Below are 14,372 nucleotides of genomic sequence, written 5' to 3'. Positions count from 1 at the left end.
TAAGTTTGGAGACGACTGTTTTTTTTAAATATTTTTTTTGGGGTGGGACTGCAATTTGCACCACTTCTGTCGAATCATCCATATAGTAATATTCCTATGAGAGATAGTGAAAAGAGTGTGCATAATCTGCATGAACTGAGTGGAAAATTACCATCAAACGTAATCTGATAGTTAGTAAACTGTTTTGGATGACATTTTTGGTTTGTTTCCCACTGTGAATCTCTGGACTTTTCCTTAATTCGTTTCCCCACTCTTTTCAGCATGATCATTATGTGTACTATTTTGACCAACTGTATATTCATGACTTTTAGTGATCCTCCTGAGTGGTCCAAACAAGTAGAGTAAGTACACGTTTAGTATATTTATCTACACAAGTACATAGTAAATACTAGCACAAGTTTATTATGCATGTCTCAACCAACATAAGGTTAATTTTATCATTGGTGTATTACTAACTGCACTAAAAGTCGTAGGTTGTGTCTGAAATCTTTCTTGCCTACTACTTACTAAAACTACATACCGTGTAATAAAATTAAATCCTGCCAATTAGGCCATACTCAATTCCACATACTATAGAATGTTCTATTTAGAACGCAAGTTGGGTATTCGGACGATGCCTTAGTGTATTGCCAGTGCATCATTTCAACAGATAAAAACTCTTTGTTGTTCATGGATTTGATAAATTGCTAATTCTGATCATGCTTCCATGCTTCTGTCTTCCAGGTACACGTTCACAGGGATTTATACGTTTGAATCTCTTGTAAAAATTGTCGCTCGAGGATTCTGTATAGATGGGTTTACATTCCTAAGGGATCCATGGAACTGGCTGGACTTCATGGTCATTTCTATGGCGTAAGTATCAGACTCCTCTACATACCTACCTGGTCCTTCTTCTAAGAAATACTTAGCATTATTACTGTGTGAGATCATTGAGTAGAGCATAAATACATCTCAAGTTATTTTTACTGTCCAGAACTGTCCAGTCTTTCTTTCTTTCTCTTTACTTTGGGAAAGAGTGGTTCAATCAGGTGTTTTCAGAAGGTTCCTGACTGTTCCTGCATACTTCCTTATCTCTCTCCCATTTTTTTCTCTCTCTCTCTCTCTCTCTCTCTCTCTCTCTCCCTCTCTCTCTCTCTCTCTGTCTCTCTCTCTCTGTCTCTCTCTCTCTTACTCACTCAAGTCTCCATTTTTCTCTTTCAATTTGCTCTCACCATGTTGGATTTGACATGATATAGATGTTTTTAGATGTATAGTTACTAATACATGACATTTTTACATACTAACTATAACGCTAACTATTTAGAACTGTATGCTACCATGTTTTTGATGATACGTAGAACTAGTTCAGCGACTTGGGCTTTCAATGTCTTAAACATCAAGAAGAGTGTTTCTGTTGAACCACTACATTTGTGATTGTATCTGTGTGTAAATAACAAGAGTTTGTAACTTTGATTTGATTCTGCAGGTATATAACAGAGTTTGTAAACCTAGGCAATGTCTCAGCTCTGCGCACGTTCAGAGTGTTGAGGGCATTGAAAACTATTTCTGTAATTCCAGGTAAGACAGGATGGGGGATGGGGGTTTGGTCCATGGGGTCAGTGTTAGGTGTATTGTGGGTCGTGTTTTTTCTTTCCTTTTTCCTTTCCTCCCCTTCAGTGGACAGGCTCTGTGAGTGGCGTCGTGGTTACTTCCTGGTTCGGTGCGTGCGTAGCGTGCGTGGTGGTGTTGTGGTGCTCTTGCGTGTGGTTTTGTCATTGGTGTTTGTTTGTGTGTGATCCTTCCCCTGTTTACAGATATATAACAGAGTTTGTGGACCTGGGCAATGTCTCTGCGCTGAGAACATTCAGAGTTCTCCGAGCATTGAAAACTATCTCTGTCATACCAGGTGAGATTCAGTTTAAACACTAAGGCTGATACTTATATCTCACCCTTTTACTTTTCTTATACTCACTATTATTATAATTTTTAAGCAACAAAAAAAAGATTTGGAAATAATAATCATTTTTATTTTATTTTTTCCAAAATGATCAAAAATGGTACTAATACATTTTTGATAGGCTTTGCAGTCTACTCCAGGGCCCTCCAACGTGTCTGCACTCTCTTCTACTAAAACTCTCATCCTAAATAAGGCTCTAGTTTCTAAGGCAGCTTTGGTTCTCCTCAGAAATAGCTGTAAACCACTGCAAATGGCTATTATAAAGAAAAGGACAATGACAGTACCAGTCCGATAGCATATCACTAGAATACAACCAGAGACAAAGTCAAATATATATGTCGATTATTTATGGGATACATTTTTCTTTAACTTAACATAAGGAATAGCTTATAGTTAACTAACCTTTCCTAATTCACTGTACTATACACTTTGTCGAAGACAGTTGAGCTCATCAGCTACAGTAAAGCTCATCCATAGTACTTTTACCATTGGAAAAAGCCTCCAGGTTTTTCGGAAGATGAAGATAATTATTCATATAATACAAAAATAACTTGATAATTGGCTTGGAAGAAAAGATTAAATTAACCAAATCCATTTATATTATTTATTACAAAGGATGGACATTTCCGAATTTTACTCTATGTATCCGACTTGAAGAGGAAAGCTAGAATATGTTGACGTCAAGTTGAGAGCTGACATAGCTCTTAGCGACAGCCCACAGAATATATCCAGAAACATATATATAGAGAGTTAGACCAGGTTTTAGAACGGCTGCCATGTTAGCCTCCATATAGAACTTTATTCTTGAATTGTTGGTGTTGATGTAACAATACGAGAGCACCTCCGACAAATGACCTATGAAATGACCCACTGTAAACAAGCAAAACAGAGCAGCGAATTGAACAGACTTTTTTTTAGTGATTAGCATTCTGGATAACGTGTTGTAGCTTCAAAAAATTGCATATCTGCTTTCACTGGACGTCTTAATAGGTTTTGAAAACTATCAGAATAAACAGCCTCCCAAGTGGCGCAGTGGTCTAAGGTCTGAGGCGTCACTACAGACCCAGGTTCGATTCTGGGCTGTGTCACAACCAGCTGTGACCGGGAGTCCGGTAGGGCGGCGCACAATTGGCCCAGCATTGTCCGGGTTAGGGGAGGGTTTGTCCGGGCGGGCTTTACTTGGCTCATCGCGGTCTTGTGACGGGCAGGGTGCCTGCAGGCTGACTTCTGTCGTCAGTTGAACGGTGTTTCCTCCGACATATTGGTGCGGCTGACTTCCGGGTTTGGCGGGTGTTAAGAAGCGCGGTTTGGCAGGTCATGTTTCGGAGGACGCATGACTCGACCTTCGCCTCTCCCCAGCCCGTTGGGGAGTTGCAAGATAAGATCGCAATTGGATATCACGAAATTGGGGAGAAAAAAGGGGGTAAAATACAAAAAAACAAGAGAAATTTAATAAATAAACAGCACAAACGGAAGCATTAATAATCACTTAATAATTGCTATGGAGGAAAAAGTGGCGTCTCGGAACGTATGGCTGTGAACTCTCTATATATATGGCTGTGAATATATCTATTATTGATGAAGACTGCCAAGCCTAGTTTGTGGACATATTTTATGCTGCATGATGCTTTTTAGTCACTTGCTTTACAGTATTAGCCTACCAAGAAGCTTGGCTGATATCAAAATGGCATTGAAATCGTTTGTTTTTCCAGTTTTCGGTTGTTGTTTTGTTTATTTTGATGATACATTTTTAGAAATAATACTTGACAAGAAAGTAGAACACGAGCATATTTTCTGCTGACGGGGGGACTGAATGACCCGCTAACCTTTAATTGAGTCAACTCATACTGTACCTACATTACATACAGTACCAGTCAAAAGTTTGGAGACACCGATTCATTCGAAGGGTTTTTCTTTATTTGTACTATTTTCCAGTTTGTAGAATAATAGTGAAGACATCAAAACTATGAAATAGCACAAATGGAATCATGTAATAACCAAAAAAGTGTTAAACAAATCCAAATATATTTTAGATTTGAGGTTCTTCAAAGTAGCCACCCTTTACCTTGATGACAGCTTTGCACACTCTTGGCATTCTCTCAACCAGCTTCATGAGGTAGTCACCTGGAATGCATTTCAATTAACAGCTGTGCCTTGTTAAAAGTTAATTTGTGGAATTTCTTTCCTTCTTAAGGAACAGTTGTGTTGTGACATGGTAGGGGAGGTATACAGAAGATAGCCCTATTTGCTAAAAGACCAAGTCCATATTATGGCAAGAACAGCTCAAATAAGCAAAGAGAAACGACATTCCATCATTACTTTAAGACAGGGTCAGTCAATCTTGAAAATGTCAAGAACTTGAAAGTTTGTTCAAGTGCAGTTGCAAAAACCATCAAGCGCTATGATGAATCTGCCTCTCATGAGGACCACCATAGGAAAGGAAGACCCAGAGTTACCTCTGCTGCAGAGGATAAGTTCATTACATTTAACTGCCCCTCAGATTGCAGCCCAAATAAATTATTCACGGAGTTCAAGTAACAGACACATCTCAACATCAACTGTTTAGGGGAGACTGTGTGAATGCACTGAAAGTGTTTTTTTTGTTTGTACTTTTTTCTCAAGAGTTAAAAAAAGAGAAGCATTGAATATTTCATGGTCGAATTGCTGCAAAGAAACCACTACTAAAGGACACCAATAATAACAAGAGACTTGCTTGGGCCAAGAAACACGAGCAATGGACATTAGACCGGTGGAAATCTGTCCTTTGGTCTGGAGTCCAAATTTGAGATTTTTGGTTCCAACTGCCGTGTTTTTGTGAGATGCAGAGTAGGTGAACGGATTATCTCTGCATGTGTGGTTCCCACAGTGAAGCATGGAGAAGGAGGTGTGATGGTTTGGGGGTGCTTTGCTGGTGACACTGTCAGTGATTTATTTAGAATTCAAGGCACACTTAACCAGCATGGCTAGCACAGCGTTCTGCACCGATACGGCATCACATCTGGTTTGCGCTTAGTGGGACTATCATTTGTTTTTCAACAGGACAATGACCCAACACACCTCCAGGCTGTGTAAGGGCTATTTGACCAAGAAGGCGAGTGATGGAGTGCTGCATCAGATGACCTCAACCCAATTGAGATGGTTTGGGATGAGTTGGACCGCAGAGTGAAGGAAAAGCAGCCAACAAGTGCTCAGCATATGTGGGAACTCCTTCAAGACTGTTGTAAAAGCATTCCAGGGAAGCTGGTTGAGAGAATGCCAAGAGTGTGCAAAGCTGTCATCAAGGCAAAGGGTGGCTACTTTGAAGAATCTAAAATCTAAAATATATTTGGATTTGTTTAAGACTTTTTTGGTTACTACATGATTCCAAATGTGTTATTTCATAGTTTTGATTTCTTCACTATTATTCTACAATGTAGAAAATAGTACAAATAAAGAAAAACCATTGAATAAGTACGTGTGTCCAAACTTTCTACTGGTAATGTATATGATATATGAAGGATGGTCAAATGTGGTTCTTTATTCTCAGCAGGCAAAGCTGAGCAAAACTGGTTGAATTTACCTAATGATAACTTCATGATGAAATGACATCATGATGACCTGTTTTTTGGTTGTAATGATGTCATTTTAACCTGTTTACTCACTGGGTTATTGTTCTTCTCATAGAAAAGAGTAATGCGGTTTTCTCTTATTTTGATGGAACATTTTTGGGGGAATCTATATATTATATATATTATAATATTGACAACTCAGTTGATGTCAAAGCAGTGAGGTGCCAGAAATAAACAAATATTTATCTCAGATTCATTTAAAGTAAACGCTGTCTGGATAATAGTCAATGGCCGTGTCCGAAGTCTCGCCTACCACTTACTAAAACTACTTAATGTGTTCTAATCATACTACATACTTTTTTAGAAAGTACTGTGTAGTAAAAATGTATGCAGTAAGCAACAAATATCAACATACCAGACTCATCGATAGCTTGTGGTAACTTGCCCCCCTTAAAAACAATGTCTAATTGCTTGCTCAAAAAAGTAAAGTTTGGTAAGAATTAAGTATGTGATGATGGTTATGCTTAGGCAAACAAACTATGAAGGGAAGTAAGTGGCTACTGTTAACACATTTTTTGTTGTTTAATAAAATATATATTTTTAGAAAAGCAGCGTTTTCCCCCTATGTCGAGTTAAAATTAGTGTATTGAAATATATTTTATATATTTTATTTAGATTTTGTACCAGTTTCATTCATATGTGGTTATAGTGCCCCATCAATTTAACATTTACAGGGGACAGATTGGAGTGGCAGCGTCTTTAACCTTAAATGGTTGAGCATTTTGTCATGTCCTTTTGGTTTGTTTTCCCTGTAGTCACTGCAAGTTTGGAAGCCTTTGTTAAGGCCTCTAGAAGTGCATATGATATAAACACCAAATATTCATTAATATTCTGTAATGTTTGTAAACACTTGACTAAGCAGCCAACCTGCTTGCACCAATCCCTTGTAATGACAGTAAAATACTGTCATTACACAGTACTTGCTTTGATACCATGTAATTTGAATTACCACATTTTACTGTCAAATTCATGGTAACCCCTGTACAGTGTAGGTATCTTATTTTAATCAAATATTGAAACAAAATGGCAACACACGTTACTATACAGTGCCTTTGGGAAATTCAGACCTCTTGACTTTTTTCCACATTTTGCCTTATTCTAAAATGTATGAAATATTTTTTTCCCTCATCAATCTACACACAATACCCCCTAATGTCAAAGCAAAAACTGTTTTGTAGACATTTTTGCTAATTTATAAAAATATGACATTTACATAAGGGGTCAGACCCTTTACTCAGTACTTTGTTGAAGCACCTTTGGCAGTGACTACAGCCTCAAGTCTTCTTGGGTATGACATTACAAGCTTGGCACACCTGTATTTGGGGAGTTTCTCCCATTCCTCTCTGCAGATCCTCTCAAGCTCTGTCTTGTTGGATGGGGAGCGTTGCTGCACAGCTATTTTCAGGTCTCTCCAGAGATCGTGTTCAAGTCTGGGTTCTGGCTGGGCTAGTCAAGGACATTCAGAGACTTGTCCCGAAGCCACTCCTGCGTTGTCTTGGCTGTGTGCTTAGGGTTGTTGTCCTGTTGGAAGGTGAACCTTCGCCCCAGTCTGAGGTCCTGAGCACTCTGGAGCAGGTTTTCATCAAGGATCTCTCTGTACTTACCTCCGTTCATCTTTGCCTCGATCCTGACTAGTCTCCCAGTCCCTGCCTCTGAAAAACATCCCCACAGCATGATGCTGCCACCACCATGCTTCACCATAGGGATGGTGCCAGGTATCCTCCAGACGTGACGCTTGGCATTCAGGCCTAATAGTTAAATCTTGGTTTCATCAGACCAGAGAATCTTGTTTTTCATTGTCTGAGAGTCTTTAGGTGCGTTTTGGCAAACTCCAAGCAGGCTGTCATGTGCCTTTTGCTGCGGAGTGGCTTTCATCTGGTCACTCTACCATAAAGGCCTGATTGATGGAGTGCTGCAGAGATGGTTGTCCTTCTGGAAGTTTCTCCCATCTCCACAACTCTGGAGCTCTGTCAGAGTGACCATCAAGTTCTTGGTCACCTCCCTGACCAAGGCCCTTCTCCCCCGTATGCTCAGTTTGGCCGGGCGGACAGCTCTAGGAAGAGTCTTGGTGGTTCCAAACTTTTTCCATTTAAGAATAATGGAGGCCACTGTGTTCTTGGGGATTTTCAATGCTGCAGACATTTTTTGGTATCCTTCCCCAGATCTGTGCCTCGACACAATCCTGTCTCGGAGCTCTACGGACAATTCCTTTGACCTCATGGTTTGGTTTTTGCTCTGACATGCACTGTCAACTGTGGGACCTTATATAGACAGGTGTGTGCCTTTCCAAATCATGTCCAATCAACTGAATTTACCACAGGTGGACCACAATCAAGTTGTAGAAACATCTCAAGGATGATCAATGGAAACAGGATGCACCTGAGCTCAATTTCGAGTCTCATAGCAAAGGGTCTGAATACTTATGTAAATAAGATATGTAAATAAAATGAAAATAAAAAAAACTGTTTTCGCTTTGTTATTATGAGGTATCGTGTGTAGATCGCTGAGGATCTTTTTTATTTAATCCATTTTAGAATAAGGCTGTAACGTAACAAAATGTGGAAAAAGTCAATGGGTCTGAACACTTTCCGAAGGCACTGTATATATCCTCACTATGATGAGGTTTTGGGTGTAAGGAGCCTCCTTTCATTTCTGCACCAAATCATGTCCCCCAAATTGTTTTATTTATGTACCATAGACTTGCATTGGATTGCTCCAATCATTCTCACCTTAAATTGTACTGCTTTATTAAACAAGTAAATTATAAATTTTTAGGCTCCCCTAATGGTGTATATATAACTTAATTAGATTATATATTACTTTTTCTTAAATTATTAAATACATTTACCTCAAAATCATTTTGCTGGAATGACTTTTATTTTTTGTTTTGAGGAAAAATATTAGATTATTAGCTGAGCAAGAGGTTTGACAGCCAGGGAAAGTGTTCCAAATAAAATTGGTGACATAAAGTGGTTTCTGTGAGAATTATAGGCAGGGGGTTAGATAGCCCACGTTCCTCCTTAGAATGCATCATCTAATGTTGTTTCCCACCATTCCTTAATTTTGATATAGCGCGTCCTCTTATCTGATTATCAGATGATTATCAGCTGTTGTCAAATACACATGGGTATGAAAAGACAATTCCCTTCCTCAATAGCATGAAAAGCCGAAAAGATTAGGATCTCCTGGCATTTAAAGCATACCATTTTCTTTTAAACTTTATATACTAAAAACATTATTTTCGCATAGCCAAAATGCTTACTATTTAGACCGCAGGAATGGGTATTCGGGCAAGGCCATTAAGAATAAATAGATTTTATTATGTATGAAGTAAATTCACTCAGGAGCGTCACTGAAAATATAGAAGAAATTGTTTCTTATTATGTCAACGATATATTGATTAGGTGCATGACACCTTGTTAGTGGTCCGTTTTTTGCCACTAGTCTGCATCGTAGTGGTTTTGTTTTTTGGTGCGTTCAAGACAACTGGGGACTCTGGAAAAAAACTATCTCAGACTATGAAAAATGGGGTCGTCAGTGATCTCTTCATGTCGGAGAAGTCGTGACTCTAGGAAGATGCCAGAGTTTCCGATTTGTAATTCCAAGTTGGATGACAGTTAAAAACTTTTTTCACAGTCTGAGCTCGTTTTTTTCAGAGTTCCCAGTTCTATTGAATGCACTGACGTCAGAGTTCTGAGATTTCCTTGTTCCGAGTTCCGAGCTGTCTTGAACACACCATAAGATGGGAACATATTATAGAATGAGAGGCCAAGCCTGTTGTACCACTAGTGCAGGCTTGGCCTAAACCAAAAATTGGCCCTGGGTATGTGAGAGGTGAGTCGCGAGTTATGAGAGTACATCTATAATCACACCCTATTTTGTTCTTAATTTGGGTTGTTGGATGACGATTTGGGTCACCGATGTTCAATTTCACATTTGCGTCTCGAGCTGAAAAGGTTTAAGAACCCCTAATGTAAAGAGTCAACAGAAGCCCCTCAGGGGTTTCAGTTCCATGTTTGAGGGGACTTTCCGGTTTCAAGAGTAAGAGACATTCCGCTTCCGAAAATGTTTGGAATCCTCCTGCACTTTATGGACCCATTGCTTCAGCCACTGTGAGTTCTGCCTGAGGATGATGCCTGTCCTGAAGGTAAAATAATATGATTCTGTCTTCAGTAAAGCGCTGTAGGTTTGGAGAAAGAGTCTGGCTGTAGTAGGGTTGGGCTAAGAAGGGGTAAGAGTCTGTGCTTCAACCTAACGACACTAAAATACAAGAAAAGAAGAAAGGAAAGGCCCCAGAGTGGCAATGGCATTGAATTGTTTCTGTTCAGCCTTGGAGTTTAAATGACCTGCATGTGGTTGGTTTCGACTTCCTTGCCTGCTTGTGCCTCTGTCCTCTTATCATGGGCCCCGTGTTGTGCTGCTGTGCTTCATTTATTTTCCTTTCTTTCTTATGGATTTTCACTGTTTTGTTTCGTCCTCCCCCTCTAGTTCAGGTGTAATCCACCATTGGCCCTGCTGGCTAGACGTGCAAATCTTTTGAAAGGCAAGATACTATAGGTCTCTTCCTGGTTCAATAGTGATATCTCTTCCTGGTTCAATAGTGATATATTATCTCTGTCATATTTTTCTCTGACTAACTGTATAAAGCCATTGAGTTTCAATACTGAAGCTCAGAACAGAGGGGGATGGCTCTTTAATATTTCTTGTTCGTTTTGTATTTTAAAACGTGTTGTATGTGTTCAGTTGTTGAAATTTGTCTAAACTTTGACTGTCTTTAACCAATGAAATGTAAATTTAAGTGGGATTTCTGTGATTATGTTAATGAAACTACTTTCAGTATTCTATTTGCCAAGATTTAACCAAATGTCAGTTTTTCAGCCCACCTTCTTAGAGACAATTTTACCTTTTTGATATACACTGAGTATAACAAATATTAGGAACACCTTCCTAATATTGATTTGACCCCCCCCCCCCCCCCCCCACAAACCTTTTGCCCTCAGAACAGTCTAAATTTGTTGGGGGTATGGACTCTACAAAGTGTCAAAAGCATTCCACAGGGATGTTGGCCCATGTTGTCTCCAATGCTTCCTACAGTTGTGTCAAGTTGGCTGAATGGTGGAGCATTCTTGATACATAGGGGAAACTTGAGCGTAAAAAACCCAGAAGCATTGCAATTCTTGACACAAACCTCTGTGCCTGGCACCTACTACCATACCCCGTTGAAAGGAACTTATATTTTTTGTCTTGCCCATCCACCCTCTCAGGGCTTAAACATCATTATTTAACCTGTCTCCTCCCCTTCATCTACACTGATTGAAGTGGATTTAACAAGTGACATCAATAAGGGACCATAGCTTTCACCTGGATTCACCTGGTCAGTCTATGACATGAAAAGAACAGGTGTTCTTAATGTTTTCTATAATCAGTTTATGAAGTGCATTTGGGAAAGTATTCAGACCCCTTGACTTTTTCCACATTTTACTTTACAGCCTTATTCTAAAATGGATTAAATAGTTTTTTACCCTCATCAATCTACAAACAATACCCCATAATGACAAAGCAAAAAACAGTTTTTTAGACATTTTTGCAAATGTAAAATTAAAAGCTGAGTGCACATTTACATAAGTATTCTGCTCCTTTACTAAATAATATGTTGAAGCACCTTTGGCAGCGATTACAGCCTCGAGTCTTCTTGGGTATGACGCTACAAGCTTGGCACACCTGTATTTGGGGAGGTTTTCCCATTCTTCTCTGCAGATCCTCTCATGCTCTGACAGGTCGGATGGGTAGTGTTCCTGCATAGCTATTTTCAGGTCTCTCCAGAGATGTTCGATCGGGTTCAAGTCCAGGCTCTGGCTGGACCACTCAAGGACATTCAGAGACTTGTCCCGAAGCCACTTCTGCGTTGTCTTGGCTATGTGCTTAGGGTCGTTGTCCTGTTGGAAGATGAACCTTCGCCCCAGTCTGAGGTTCTGAGCGATCTGGAGCAGGTTTTCATCGAGGATCTCTCTGTACTTTGCTCCGTTCATCTTTCCCTCGATCCTGACTAGTCTCCCAGTCCGTGCAGCTGAAAAACATCCTCACAGCATGATGCTGCCACCACCATGCTTCACCGTAGGGATGGTGCCAGGTTTCCTCCAGACGTGACCTTGGCATTCAGGCCAAAGAGTTTAATCTTGGCACCCTCAGACCAGAGAATCTTGTTTCTCATGGTTTGAAAATCCTCAGACCAGAGAATCTTGTTTCTCATGGTTCGAAAATCCTTTAGGTGCCTTTTGGCAAACTCCAAGCGGGGTGTCGAGACTTTTATTGAGGAGTGGCTTCTGTCTGGTCACTCTACCATAAAGGCCTGATTAGTGGAGTGCTGCAGAGATGGATGTCCTTCTGGAAGGTTCTCCCATCTCCACAGAGGAGCTCTGTCAGAGCATCGGTTTCTTGGTCACCTCCCTGACCAATGCCCTTCTCCCCCTGATTGCTCAGTTTGGCCGGGCGGCCAGCTCTAGGATGAGTATTGGCGGTTCCAAACTTCTTCCGTTTAAGAATGATGGAGGCCACTGTGTTCTTGGGGACCTTCAATGCTGCAGACATTTTTTGGTACCTTCCCCTGTGCCTCGACACAATCCTTTCTCGGAGCTCTACGGACAATTCCTTTGACCTCATGGCTTGGTTTTTACTCTGACATGCACTGTCAACTGTGGGACCTTATATAGACAGGTGTGTGCCTTTACAAATCATGTCCAATCAACTGAATTTACCCCAGGTGGACTCCAATCAAGCTGTAGAAACATCTCAAGGATGATCAATGGAAACAGGATGTACCCGAGCTAAATTTCGAGTCTCATAGGAAAGTGTCTGAATACTTATGTAAATGAAATGTTTCTGTTTTTAATTTTTAATACATTTGCAGAACTTCCTAAAACCCCTTTTGCACTTTGTCATTATAGGGTATTGTGTGTAGATATTTTTTATTTAATCAATTTTAGAATAAGGCTGTAACGTAACAAAATGTGGAAAAAGGGAAGGGGTCAGAACACTTTCCGAATGCACTGTACATAACATATAACATATTTTAAACTGGGTGGTTTGAGCCCTGAATGCTGATTGGCAGACAGCCGTGGTATATCAGACTGTATACCAGGGGTATGACAAAACATTTTTACTGCTCTAACTACATTGGTAACCCATTTATAATAGTAATAAGGCACCTCGGGGGTTTGTGATATATGGCCAATGTACCATGGCTAAGGGCTGTGTCCAGGCACTCTGCGTCGCGTCGTGCTGAAGAACAGCCCTTAGCAATGGTATATTGGCCATATACCACACCTCCTCAGGCCTTAATGCTTAAATAAAAACTGTGTATTATACTGATAACATTTACATTCGTATTGTATGTGATTAAATAACCAGCTCAGGCATTAGGTTTTAATATGCGTATTATAATGGTCATTATAATGCTCAGAACAATCCATTCCCTTCAAACAATATACTGTAAGTTGAATACTGTCTGATGAAGGAATGGCCGTAATACAGACAGGATAGTACAGTACAGTACTGTAGCTATAGCATCTTTAAAAAATCGCAGTCACCTTGTTTGGGAACTTCAAGACACTTCAAGTATACACACCTTCTGCATCACCTCTTTGGTTTGTGCGTGTGTGCGTACGTTTGTCTGTTCGTTCGTCCGTGCGTGTGTGTGTTTCTCCCTCTCCAGGCCTGAAGACCATTGTCGGTGCTCTAATCCAATCTGTGAAGAAATTGTCAGACGTTATGATCCTCACGGTCTTCTGTCTCAGTGTCTTCGCTTTGATTGGACTACAGCTCTTCATGGGCAACCTACGGCACAAATGCGTGATTTGGCCAATCAACTCCACCGAGAACTACTTGGCCAACGGCAGCAAAGGCTTCGAGTGGAATGAATACATCAATAACGACAGTAAGTAGCCTAGTCACAGTCAAACACACCAGGGTTGTGTTCTTTAGGGCACAGTGGCACACCATAGCAAAAGGGTTAAATTCTCTGGAAACCTTTGTCCTATATCCCTCTACATAGCTAGAGAGAGATGTTATTCTGATGCTGTTCTTTGTGTGTGTGTGTGTGTGTGTGTGTGTGTGTGTGTGTGTGTGTGTTTGTTTCTTTCACCAGCCAATTTCTACTTCCTGCCTGGACAATTGGATGCCCTTTTATGTGGCAACAGCTCCGATTCTGGGTGAGTACCTACTCTGTCTGTCTGTCTGTCTGTCTGTCTGTCTGTCTGTCTGTCTGTCTGTCTGTCTGTCTGTCTGTCTGTCTGTCTGTCTGTCTGTCTGTCTGTCTGTCTGTCTGTCTGTCTGTCTGTCTGTCTGTCTGTCTGTCTGTCTGTCCTTCTCCTCTTCAGACCCACTCTTCTCTTATCCTTTTATTAAACCAGACAACTGTATGATACGGCAGCCATGATGTTTTTGTATGTTAAGTGCATTTTTAAAGTATTCAGACTCCTTCACATTTTCCACGTTTTGTTACGTTACTGCCTTATTCTAAAATGGATTAAAAAAAAAAAAAATCCTGATCAATCTACACACAATACCCCATAAGCGAAAACTGTATTTTTTTTGCAAATTTATTACAAATAAAAAACAGAAAAACCTTATTTACATAAGTATTCAGACCCTTTGCTATGAGACTTAAAATTGAGCTCAGGTGCATTCCGTTTCCATTGATCATCCTTGAGATGTTTCTGCAACTTGATTGGAGTCCACCTATGGTAAATTCAGTTGCTTGGGTCCTACAGTTGACAGTGCATGTAAGAGCAAAAACCAAGCTATGAGGTCAAAGGAATTGTCCGTAGAAC

General features: G+C 40.2%; 1 protein-coding gene across 5 annotated transcripts in view; it reads left to right on the top strand.

The window, feature by feature from the left end:
• LOC106567001 (sodium channel protein type 8 subunit alpha) overlaps positions 1-14,372 on the top strand; it is an 87,753-nt gene that overhangs the window by 29,933 nt on the left and 43,448 nt on the right. For 2 of the 5 annotated variants that reach the window (XM_082960158.1, XM_082960156.1), the window contains exons 1-5: positions 257-341; positions 724-852; positions 1,794-1,885; positions 13,256-13,477; positions 13,688-13,751. In XM_082960158.1, the coding sequence (XP_082816284.1) occupies positions 262-341; positions 724-852; positions 1,794-1,885; positions 13,256-13,477; positions 13,688-13,751 (587 nt within the window). In that variant the 5' untranslated portion in view covers positions 257-261. Of the gene's footprint in view, positions 1-251; positions 342-723; positions 853-1,465; positions 1,558-1,793; positions 1,886-13,255; positions 13,478-13,687; positions 13,752-14,372 lie in introns of those variants that run through there. The other 3 variants (XM_014135759.3, XM_082960157.1, XM_014135758.3) reach the window with 2 other exon arrangements.

The sequence above is a fragment of the Salmo salar genome, chromosome 13 (genome assembly GCF_965601325.2).
Source record: "Salmo salar chromosome 13, fSalSal1, whole genome shotgun sequence".
Classification (NCBI taxonomy): Eukaryota; Metazoa; Chordata; class Actinopteri; order Salmoniformes; family Salmonidae; genus Salmo; species Salmo salar.
Note: the sequence above shows the minus strand (reverse complement) of the source record. Positions and strands in the feature narration are given on the sequence as shown.